General features: G+C 41.0%; 1 protein-coding gene across 1 annotated transcript in view; it reads right to left on the minus strand.

Annotated features, from left to right (window-relative positions):
* The window catches only part of CFAP69 (cilia and flagella associated protein 69), a 75,815-nt gene extending 64,322 nt beyond the window's left edge, over positions 1 to 11,493 (minus strand). The window contains 2 exon segments of the mRNA XM_017889685.1: positions 1,218 to 1,277; positions 11,123 to 11,493. Of these exon segments, the coding sequence (XP_017745174.1) occupies positions 1,218 to 1,277; positions 11,123 to 11,242 (180 nt within the window). The 5' untranslated portion in view covers positions 11,243 to 11,493.
* Between the last annotated feature and the right edge of the window lie 1,245 nt (positions 11,494 to 12,738).

A 12,738-nucleotide genomic window follows, 5' to 3' on the forward strand; every position in this document is an offset into this window, starting at 1 on the left:
CCGGCTAGTTTTTTGTATTTTTTAGTAGAGACGGGGTTTCGCCGTGTTAGCCAGGATGGTCTCGATCTCCTGACCTCGTGATCCGCCCGTCTTGGCCTCCCAAAGTGCTGGGATTATACAGGCTTGAGCCACCGCGCCCGGCCCATTTTCTTCTTTAAAAAATTTTTTTTTATTATAATTTAAGTTCTGGGATACACATGAAGAATGTGAAGATTTGTTACATAGGTATACACGTGCCATGTGGTTTGCTGCACCCATCAACCCGTCATCTACATTAGGTATTTTTCCTAACGCTATCCCTCCCCTAGTCCCCCATCCCCTGACAGGCTCTGGTGTGTGATGTTCCCCTCCCTGTATCCATGTGTTCTCATTGTTCACCTTTCACTTATGAGTGAGAACATGCGGGTGTTTGGTTTCCAGTTCCTGTGTTAGTTTGCTGAGAATGGTGGTTTCCAGCTTCATCCATGTCCCTGGAAAGGACAGGAACTCATCCTTTTTTATGGCTCCATAGTATTCCATGGTGTATATGTGCCACATTTTCTTTATCCAGTCTATCATTGATGGACATGTGGGGTCAACTCATTTTCTGTTTACTAACAATATGTATTCCTTTTTGGAAATCACCACATAAGTTCCTAGCGTGTGCTGGCTTTAAGGCATTCAGTCGATTCTTGATAATATCAGGTGGTATACGAGCATGTGTGCATATACATTTGTTATCTTTTCTCTCAATGCCTACTTTCCCAATTTTGAGTCCTGTGTCTAAAATAACTTAATTTCCATTACATCCTATATACGATTGTTCTCAAAATAAATTATCTATGTGTACATGCTTGTGTGTATCTATCCTGATTTCATACTTAGTACACCACAGTACCCTGTTTTCTACCATTCCTCTCCTCCAATCCTACTAGGTTACAAGCACTTAACAGAGGCTAGATGATCCTTTCTCTACTCTTAAAATTCCTTCTGTTACAGCCACCATGGGTTTGTCCATCTCATAAAAGCAAATCTACTCTCTTCCTCCAGTCTCCCCACTTCATTAAATATATTCATACTAAATTTAAACAGTCCTTGAATATAAGATATGTACTATTTAAAATGTTTTCAACAAAAGGAGATAAATGAGACTTACATTTGAAGGGATATATGTTACCTTTCAGGGAAATAGTTTGTAAGTAATGCAGCGGAGTAATTTTCTCTCAAAGCTTACTCACTTTATCAGTCTCTTCAAGGAGTTTGATGACACAATTAAGGTCCATAGGCTTGAAAACACCCTAAAAAACACACAACTCTTACTATTCTATATCATCTTCTATATCAATAAGTCATATCTAACACACTAATTTATATGATACTTTCCCTTGGTAACTTAAAAAACGTTTTATGACACTAAGATAGTAAGGGGAGAATGAAAAGTAGATGAAAACTTACAGGAATAAGTAGATTTTGGAGTAAAAAACCCCTCCTGAATTCTAGTATTTCGTATAATCTTAACGTTTTAAAATTTCATCAGCCCTGAAGGGTCCAAGAAAATATTTAGAATAATAGTACTTCCATACGTTGAGAAATAAAATTATCTTGTACTTGTATACACATTACACTAAGTTTGCCTATGCAGATACATGGTAAGAGCAGCTTCTAAACTACAGGTAGGAGATTGCTTTTCTCAACTAGGTATCCCCTTATGTCAGTTAGTACCAGCATTCTTCTAGTCATCCACATTTAAAAAACAGGAACTTCCAAGTTCTACAGATTTTACATCTTAAATATTTCTTGGGCCCATTCCATCTTACTGATTTATTCAGTTCTTAGCTCTTAATTTCAGGGTGTTCCTGCTGTTCTCCCTGACTCCACTCTTGCACCCTTCAACACCATCCTCTATTCCACCATTAGAACAATAAAACTCAAATCTGAACATGACCCGTCTAAACTATTCAATGACTCCCCATTAATGCCTCTCACATCTCCTCTGTTTACACTGATGTTGTTACATTCCTATTCCTCTCCTTGGTTAATTCCCACAGGTCCTTCAAGACATAGCTCAGGTATTACCTTCCCAAAGGATGAAAAGGCTAGAAAATACTGTGCTCTCATTGCACCCTAAGTTTAAACCCATTAAAATTACCATTGCATTGTTCTGAAAGGGTCTACATGTTCGTTCCCCAACACTCCCTGCCCCAAAGTTCTCTTAAGAGCAAAAATTTTTGCTTTCAGGCACTCCCAGAATCCAACACTGGGCCTGACATACAATATTGTTAGTTGCTTAATAAATACTTGGAAAATGCAACCAAGAAGAGGCTATATTATAATAAAGTTATTCATTGGTAAACGGGGAAGGAAATGGGTATTATCATCCAAAGTTTAAGTAGCAGACCCCGAGCACCCAAAGCAATCCTGAGTAAAAAGAAAAGAGCTGGAGGCACCACACTACCTGACTTCAAAATATACTTCAAAACTATAGTAACCAACACTGCATGGTACTGGCATAAAAACAGACACATAGGCTAATGGAACAGAACAGAGAACTCAGAAATAAGTCCCTGCATTCATAGCCAAATCATTTTCGACAAAGGTACCAAGAACATTCAGTGGGGAAAGAACAGTTTCTTCAATAAACGGTGTTGGGAAAACTGGATAGACATATGCAGAAGCATGAAAGTAGACTCCTATATTCCACCAAACAAAAAAATAAAATCAAAATGGATTAAAGACTTAAATATAAGACCCTAAACCATGAAGTCACTGGAATAAAACATTGGGGAAACATTTTAGGACACTGGTCTGGGCACAGGTTTTTCTGGGTAGGACCTCAAAAGTGCAGGCCACAAAAGCAAAAATAGACAAACAGGATTACACCAAGCTAAAAAGTGTACCCACAGGAAAGAAAACAGTTAAACAGAGTGAAGAGACAACATAAAATATGGGAGAAAATATTTGCAATCTACCCATCTGACAAGGGATTAATAACAAGAATATACAAGGAACACAAACAACTCAATAGCGAAACAAGGCTGGCCGCGGTGGTTCACGCCTGTAATCCCAGCACCTTGGGAGGCGGAGGCGGGTGGATTCACTGAGGTCAGGAGTTCGAGACCAGCCTAGCAAACATGGTGAAACCCTGTCTCTACTAAAAATACAAAAAAAATTAGCCGGGTGTGATGGCGGGCACCTGTAATTCCAGATATTCGGGAGGCTGAGGCAGAAGAATTGCTTGAACCTGGGAGGTGGAGGTTGCAGTGAGCCAAGATCGCGCCACTGCATTCCAGCCTGGGTGACAGAGTGAGACTCCGTCTCAAAAAACAAACAAACAAATACAAATAGCGAAACAAAACAAAACAAAAAACCCCAACAACAACAAAAAAGAAATGATCCGATCAAAGGTAAAGTGTGATGATACAGAGATCTACAAATTCTAAGTGTGGTTTTGACTATATTTATCTTGGGGGTTAATGCTTTGCTACCTGACATTTTATTCTTAATTCAGTGTTATGTCACAGTGCTTACCCCCATTACAGGAGTTAAGCTCTCCCAGTTTCCTTTGTATCTCTGTCCTGCTTTCACACTTACTTCTACTTTAAAATAAATGTTTGAAAAGATGATGTAATGGTGATACAAAAGATATACAAAAGGGAAAAAAATCCTATTTATTCCTATCATGTAGTAAATGACATCTATTTTATTTTATATATTTTGTTTTTCCTTACATGCATAAGTATTTCACATAATTTCACTTAGTTAATACCATGGCAGCTTCTGAGTTTTAAATATGCAATACATACTTTTCCATACTTCTACATAATCATTATTACATTGTCTTAGTTTTAGTATTTCTTTACCCTTAAAAATTACAAATTCATATATTCTGATCTCAAGACATTTCTCTCAAAAACAATTTTAAAAAATTAATCCTAACTGAGATGTCATGGCATCAAAAACAATTTGTAATGAAACATGCTAACTTTAAGTCTGTGGAGTATCTGAATGAGCTCATTTACTCAAAATTATATTGATTTTTATTTATTTTTGACATGGAGTCTTACTCTGTTGCCCAGGCTGGAGTGCAGTGGTGCAATCATGGCTTACTGTATATCTCAACCTCCCTGGGCTCAGGTAATCTTTCCACCTCAGCCTCCTGAGCAGCTGGGACTGCAGAGGCATATCACCTCACACTTCGCTAATTTTTGTTTTTTTTTGTTTTGTAGAGATAGAGTGTCGCCATGTTGCCCAGGCTGTTCTGGAATGCCTGGGCTCAAGCCATCTGCCAGCCTCAGCCTCCCAAAGTTTTGAAATTACAGGCATGAGCCAACATGCCCAGCCATTTTACTTTTAAAATAATTTTAAAAGGATTTACTAAATACTAATCTATACCTGGTCTTATGTTACCATTAAAAATTGTTAAATATTACTGTTAAATAGTTAAATTTACTGTTACCAAAAATTTTGGTAAATAGACTTCTGCCTTTTAAGATTTGGGGATTTGGCAGTGATATCCACCAATACACCTCAGCTGTCTTTTTTCTTTTCCTCCTACACTCTCAAATTATACATACACACACACACACACACACACACACACACACACACAGAGTGGGTTTTTCTTTTCTGGTTTTCTGAAATATTTGCTTAGAGGGTTAGACTAGGATATTGGAATGAAATGTCAATGCAGGATTTTTTTTTTTTTTTTTTTAGGACTAATCAAGGGAAGCAGTGGGAATGGAGAAGGAAGAAATCTGTAACTGGTTGTAATCAATTAGCTGTAAACAGCACTGCACTTGGGCCAGCCCAATGTAGGATTTTCTTTCTAATATTTGTGTGTATTTTCAGATTTTTTTCTCCAAATGACCAGGTATAATTTTTAAAAGAACAGGGAGTAGTAAAGATTAAAGCATAGATTCCTCTTAGATTTATCTCGCATTATCCATTTGATGTTACTCTAGGTTTTACCTGCTTGGCAGATTTTTAAAGATTTCTCTCTCTCCCTCTAGCTTCCCTAGACTTTTCCTCCTATAACTATTTATTAGTAGGTTTTTTTTTGTTTGTTTCAGGAATTGTGCGAGGTGTGGGGAATAACAATGTCCTCATCTCATGCAGCTATTGGTCTGGCATGGGATTTTACAGAAGGCTTTGTATGTAACCCAAGGATCTTAAAAAGCCATTGAACGGTTTGGGACTGAACATATAAACAAAACTGGTCAGACTATATGTGACAAAATAACTCTGGCCGACAACCTCTGCAGCAATTGGCTCAGAAAAGTCAGGATTTGGCCAATGACTGCCAGTTTTCCTGGTTTTTGTCCCTCTGTTTCCAACTTAAGACCAACCAGAGAAAGCCAAATATGCCTTCCAATTCAATCACAGAGGATACCCTGCTTCTAGCTAGCCCACCTCCAGGTTTCCCATGTCAGCAACCTACAATCAGAGTAGACCTGAAGTCTCCCCCACACCTTTTTTTTTTTCCCCACTTTAAAGCTTCCCAGGCTGCATTGGAGTCTTTGCCAAAAAGTGATAGTGGCTGACTCCCCCGCTACAGCAACCGCTGAATAAACAGTCTCTGTTTATCGTGGTAGTCTTCATTTATTTCCACAATATTTAACCAGAAGAATTTAATTACAAAAAGATCATCTTGTATGCTGTGTGAGACTGAACTGGAGAAGACTGGGTTGGAGGTAGACTGTAACTTTGGGCCTTGAATAGGTAGCGGCAACTGCTATAGACAACATCAAATGGAATTAAAAACATCTAAAGAGGTAGATTTAGCAAGACCTAATGAGTGACTGGATGCAGTGGGAGAAAGAAGGGAAAAGCTGAAGATAATCCCTGGCTTGAGGAAGTATATAAATAATTTCACCATTTCCTGAGACAGGGAAAGCTGGAGGAAGAGGTTTGTGTTGGGGGTTGGAGATGCGAAAAATTTGGGGCAGAGGTTTCTGAATCATAGGCTTAATATGATAATTGAAGATTTGGGGTAAATGAGATCATGCAAGCAGAGAGTAGAAACAAAACAGAACATACATATGTAAATATCAAAATACTGTCATCTTAAGATGTTTATGGAGAAATTGTAAAAGCATTCACAAAACCTTTTAAGATCAAAAGTTTAATAAATTGCTTTGAAGAAAATTAGACTTACTTCATTCAAATTATAGGATGAACCTATTTCCCACTTTACCCAGGGACATTTCAGAGGGGAGAAACCTGCTCATTTGATACTCAGTTACAGGGAGAGAGACTAACACTTACAGTGGTCCTTTTATATGTCTGGCAGTTTTGATCTCAATTAATCTTCAAATCTACCAAGTAAAGGTAGTACTATTATCCCTCTTAATGAAACTGAGGCCCTGGGACCTAACTTGTTAAAGCCACATAGCTATTAATAATAAATCGGCCAGCAGGTCTGTCTGATGTAGAAACTCTGGTTCTTTGTTCCTTAGTTCTCTGCCTGACTCCTCAATGGACAACCAAGGAGTCTCTCTCAATCTCTCTCTCTCTCTCTCTCTCTCTCTCTCTCTCTCAAGAGATGGGGGTCTCCCTATGTTTGACCAGGCTGGCTTCGAATTCCTAGGCTCAAGCGATCTTCCTGCTTCAGCCTCTCAAGTAGCTGGCACTATAGACACATGCAACCAACTACACAGGTTATTTCTTGCAAAAACCCTATAAACAAGGCTAGACAATTTTAAGCACACAGTTCATGGAAGTATTACAGACAGTGACAGGATATGCCATCGACTAAAAGATTGTGGAAGTTCTCATAGGTTCTCAGAGGGAAAGCAAATTTGAGCAAGGAAGTTCAGGCATGATACCTATGCCAGTCAACTAATTACTGTATTAATTGTTATTCAAAGTGGGAAATGAGGTCCTCCAACTAGCAGCACGAGCCTCACCTGGAAACCTGTTAGAAAAGCGGAGTACTGGGGTTCATCTAAGACTGACAGAATCAGAATCCACATTTTAATAAGATCCCCATGTGCTCCATATGCACATTAAGTTTGAGAAGCACTGCTCTAAAGGGGGTTGGGATTCTTTAGAATGAGGGGAACATTAAATAGAAAATAAAGGGTAACCAATTAGATATCTTGTGATTTCAACATATGATTAAGGTGAATTTCACTGCCAATCCCATCACTCTCCAAGGGATGAAGCACTCGTTAAACCACATTACCTCTACCTTCCTGTAGGAAGCCAGACACACATAAACACTGGGATTAATACTAGAAAAAAATCTGAGAACTATCTTCCTATTTGGTAGGTTTTGATACTCAGTGTATTAGTCTGTTTTCACACTGCTATAAAGACACACCCGAGGCTGGGTAATTTATAAAGGAAAGAGGTTTAATTGACTCACAGTTCCACCTGGCTAGGGAGGCCTCAGGAAAAACAATCATGGTGGAAGGCAAAGGGAAAGCAAAGACCTTTACAGGTGGCAGGAAAGACAGAGAGAGAGAGAGCAAAGAGGAAGAGCCCCTTATAAAACCATCAGATCTCGTGAGAACTCACTATCACAAGAACAGCATGGGGGAAATCACATCTATGATCCAATCACCTCCCACCAGGTCCCTCCCTCAACACCTGGGGATTACAATTTGAGATGAGATTTGGGTGGGGACACAAAGCCAAACCATATCACCCTGTAAATATCATCTGAATTTATTTAATAATTTAATAAAGCTGTTATGACAAGAGTCATTAATAATAACAGAAAGTTGCCATTTGTGGGCACTTGGAATGCATGTGCTGGGCACTGTGCTAAATGCCTTACAAATACTTTAATTCTCACAATAATTCAATGAGGTAGGCATTTCTAAAAATATCTTTTACAGATGAGGAAGCAGACACAGAAAGGGCAAGCAACATGTCCTAAGTTCCTCACAATTAGAAAATGGCCACCAAAATTCTGGTACTATTTTATTGTTTTGAAACTGGAAAAATATGACAAATCACTTTAAAAAAGAAGACACTGGAATCACTACAGTAGGGATTATCAAAATTTTTATAGAGAGAAAATTTGAAGATAGAATGCTTACATAGAATATGTCTATGAGAAATTCACAACATGGAACAAAAATAACAATTCAAAATCCCAGATTCCTAAACTATTGTTTCCCTATTTACTAATAACTTTACTCATAACCTATAGTTACATTTTCCATAATTCCATCAAAAAACATTTCAAAGTTACTAAAGTTAGAAAAATCTAATACTCTAGGAATACCATTTGTAGTAGCTTAGATAGAATTTATAAGAGCTATTGCCTTCTACGAAAGTTATTTTTGTGAAAGATGCAGGAAAAAATACCACTTAATGCAGAAGTAAATCATACACACGGAAAAATCAGCAAAATAACCTGTACATTTTACCTGCTGCCTTAGGCAGCAATATTCAAGCCTATTTCCTTAATTACATAAACTAAGGTTAGGGTAACTGAAAGGTTCAATTTAGGTCTGTAATAAAGAAAATGATACAAAACAGCTATCAAAAGCCCAGGTAGCCAAAGCAGCATTTCTATATTAGGAAATCCAGCTGCAACTGAGAAACATCTCTGAAGGGATAAAGTGAGCAGACCAAAATCTGCATTAAAGCAAATAAGATTTCAGGGGCATCTAGTCTCACTCTCACATCCTGGAAGCCAGTGGGTACAATCAGAATTCTAGAGAATCCCTTAGCTTTAAGGCCCAAATAATTTTAGGAGCTCTAGTTCCCTGGATAAAGGATGATTTTGATAACTGCTTGTTTTCAATACATAGGTCACTGTATAAGTTCTCTATATTATTATATCAGTTTGCTATATATGTTATCTCTTTTTGTTTTGTTTTGTTTTGTTTTTTGAGACGGTGTCTCACTCTCTTGCCAGGCTGGAGTGCAGTGGCGCAATCTTGGCTCACTTCAACCTCTGCCTCCCATGTTCAAGTGATTCTCCTGCCTCAGCCTCCCCAGTAGCTGGGACTACAGGCGTGCGTTACCCTGCCCATCTAATTTTTGTATTTTTAGTAGAGACGGGGTTTCACCATGTTGGACAGGATGGTCTTGATCTCCCGACTTCATGATCCGCCCTCCCCGGCCTCCCAAAGTGCTGAGATTACAGGCGTGAGCCACCGTACCCGGCCTATATATATTATTTCATTTAATCATTACAATGGACACGAGTACTATCATTATCTCCATTTGATAGAAAGTTTAAGATACTTGCCTTTGGTCACATAGCTGGTAAGTGATGATCTGACAATGAACTGAGGTAGATGTGATACTCTCACCTTTAGCCACTAGCATATACTGTCTCGGAAGCACATACAGGCAGAAGAGAAGTTTGCAAATGTCCAGTAGTTGAAAGAACTGGAAACAGTTCCAAGGATCTTTCCTAAACTGGCCTAAGGCAGAGGCCTAAAAGGTTATTATTTTTTCATTCTAGGGTCTCTAGACTCCCATTCCATGAGCAAAGAAACTGAGTAACTCAGTTAACTTCTCATGAACTTAGGGTTCTCATTTGTAAAAACAGCCACAGGCAAAAAACAAGAAGGCTGAGGATCACTAAGATTCCTCCCAGCTTTAAAAAGTTCCTCTTCTAATTCTCCTCAGTACTTGGAAAATGTTACTACTCCTAGAATGAGTTATTAACAAGTCAGAAACATGAATTAATGCAAATTGATTGATTTCTTCTTGGAAGAGAATCCTAGGCCCTGGAAAGAGCCATAGTAATGAAAGAAAAGAGAGAAAATTAAAAGGGGAGAAAATGCACACATATATATACAAATATACTTGTTTTATGTAATATGTTTTGGACTATTTTGGCAACGGCTTTTAAAAAGTATTTCTCCTTAAAAAAAAAAAAAAAAAAAAAAGAGCCACTCTTGCTTGCCTTGTAGAGCGTTGCCCAATTTTTCTTGGAGCAAGTAAAGGAAGACTGAGAGCCATCAGTTATCAAATTCACATGCTTTTCAGTTTTGCCCGGTGCCTGGGAGTATGGCTGTACTGTTGATCTTTCTTGCAGTCCAGGGAGTGGAGAGTTATTGTTCCTCAAAATTCTCTCCGCCCAGATGAGAACAGGTCAACAAAATGGATTAGGCAAATTCTCCTAACACCTATTTCTCCTCATGCAAAGTGCTGTTGCTCCGCAGGTTACTGCGTAAATGTCAGACCTCAGAGAGCTCAACTCTATTCCCATGGTAGAAGAGGTCCCCAGTCAACTGACCATTCCCAAGGAACTCTACAAGGCTCCAGGATGTGAACGCAAGAGACAGGGTTCCTGACGCAGCTTGAGATTTGAGGAGCCTCAACAGGAATTCCCACAGTGGCCCCACACCATTAGTGTGAGGCAGTACAGGGTTCCTCCAGGAATTCGCGGCTTTTAAGGCACGATCAAGGCTCTTTGGGGGAGCAATGGAATCCTAGTAGGATACAAACAACTTGGGGTTTCTAAACACCTCCGCCTCGAATGGAGATCCAAGGCCCTCAAGTGGAATTTCTCAACAGATCAACTTGCAAGAGTGAATTTTGTATTCATAACAAAAGCAAACCCAAAACCAAATACAGTACAAGCACAATAAAACAAATCAACTCTATTCTCTCCCAGTTCTCTCCGACCCAACCTGTAACAACCAGCTTCCAATTTCAAATTTTAAAAATGCTTAATTTCTAATTTTAACAGCGTTTCCTCCCCTCTGGGTGCAGGCTTTAGTCGCAGCAAATTTAAGCATGGGAAAATTTACACCTACATCAAGAACATCACTCGATAACAGGAATCTACGTATTAAAAAGTTCAGTGCAAACTGATCAGGCCATCAAATCAGATTTTGCTAAGAATGATTCCTTTCCTCCCAGTAGCTCTGTGACCACTTTTCGAAGAAGTGCGGCAAAGCCCCGCTTAGTTTGCTGGGACTCTCCAGGAGGACCACACAGCGCTGGTCCCCGGACAGGATGGTTGACAACAACCAGCCCCTCACAACCGGTGCAGTTCGCAGGGGGTGGGGGATCGGGATTAGCTCTGCGCTTGGAATCTCCATCCCGAGGCTTCCCCCATTTTCACTCCTGTCCCCAATTCCGCCCTTGCCACCCCCAGGTCTGGACCCCGTCTCGAGACCTCATCCCCACCCCCTCCACCTCTGAAAGCCCAGACACCTGCTCATACCTGCGCCTCATCGTCCTCCGTCACCACCCCAACCACCGGGATTTGACTGGAACTGCTAGACTTGTTCCTGATGCCGGATTCCCGGGCCTCGGCAGTCGCCGCGGCTTCCTTTGTCCACATGGCCGGTGGCGGCCGGGTGGAGAGTTGGGGGATCTTCCTGTTCTACAGCGCGCCTGCAGCCGCTGGGCCCAAAGAGGCCCCGCCACTGAGAAGGGAAGGCAGCCTGAGAGTCGGTAGAGTCGCGAAAGGTCCCAAAATTACGCCAGGGGCCTAGGCCACCGCCATACAGTCCACTTAACGCCGCGGCAGCCCCTCAGCTGTTGCAGGCGTCTGATCCCGGGCCGGTTGTTAACACAAGCCAGCGCGTTGCTAGGGGGCGGGGCCAGAGGCTACGGACAGCCGGAGAGCCAAACCACCTCAAAGCCTAATTGCACTTCGCTCCAGGCAGGGCGAGTTTGCAGGCCTGCGGTAAGGAGCCTGCAGGAGGCACCTTGGTAGGTAGCGGGGAGTGGTGCCTTAGGCGCCCAGTGTGTTTCGGTCTTGATAGTCTTGCTTCGAATAGGCATGAGTGGGTGGAGGGGTGAGGGATGTCTATGGCATACCTTAGGCGTGATACTAGGGACGGATAGTGTTGAAAGCGTTTCTCTCACCCCAGGGAAATGACCAGTCTCGCTTACATTCCCCAGCTTTTGTCTGTACTTTAGTGGCCCAACTAGACAGTTAAACAAACAAACATAAAAGGTATTGTACACAATGTTAAAAAGACTTTTGAGTCAGATTATTGAATCTAGAGCGAGTTATCCCTGGAATCCCACTTTTCTCATCTGTAAAAGGATTGTTGTGAGGATTGAATGAGATGACAGTGTTTGTTAAGTGGTGCCTGGCATAGCACCCCTTATGGTCAAGATTATCATTATCTTTATTACTGCTTGAGAACTAAAAATTAAATCCTAAGCCCCCCGACCGACTGAACGGATCCCCTTTTGGCCAAGGGGACCCCCGATAAACCTTAAAAGCTGAATTCCTGGCCCTGACAGGACGGAAGGATGGACACGCCTCGCTATAACCCCCAACCTCCTCCCTTTTCACGCCCCCACTCACTCCTCGTTTTTTGAGACATGGTCTACTGTGTGCCCCAGGCTGGAGTGCAGTGGCAGGATCGTAGCTCTGCAACCTCCAACCCTTGGCTCAAATGATCCTCCCGCTTCAGCCTCCAGAATAGCTGGGACTACAGGTGCACATGCCACCAAGCTCGGTTCCCCGTCCCTTTGAGGGCTTAGACTCAACAACTGACGAGCATTAATGTTAAAATAGAGATCAGAAGGCTAACAGAATGGACTCTGTGGCAATAACAAATTATAAGCAAGACCTAAGGCCATGCCAGGCAAGAGTTAAGTCACCCACACCTACACTTAAAGAATAACCTATGTTTTAACTGCTGCAATGTTTTTCTTTTTCTCTAGCTGCTAAATAAGAACTGCCCCCGACATAAGCAATATTGAAGTAATTGCAGCTCATCCATGGCCAGATGTTGACTAACAAGATCCTCCTGTTCCACAAGTCATAACTGCAGGTTTGATTGGACAAGAGACTGATTCAGTACCTTTCCCCTGATA

This window comes from Rhinopithecus bieti, unplaced genomic scaffold (genome assembly GCF_001698545.2).
Source record: "Rhinopithecus bieti isolate Rb0 unplaced genomic scaffold, ASM169854v2 scaffold_19669, whole genome shotgun sequence".
Lineage (NCBI taxonomy): Eukaryota > Metazoa > Chordata > Mammalia > Primates > Cercopithecidae > Rhinopithecus > Rhinopithecus bieti.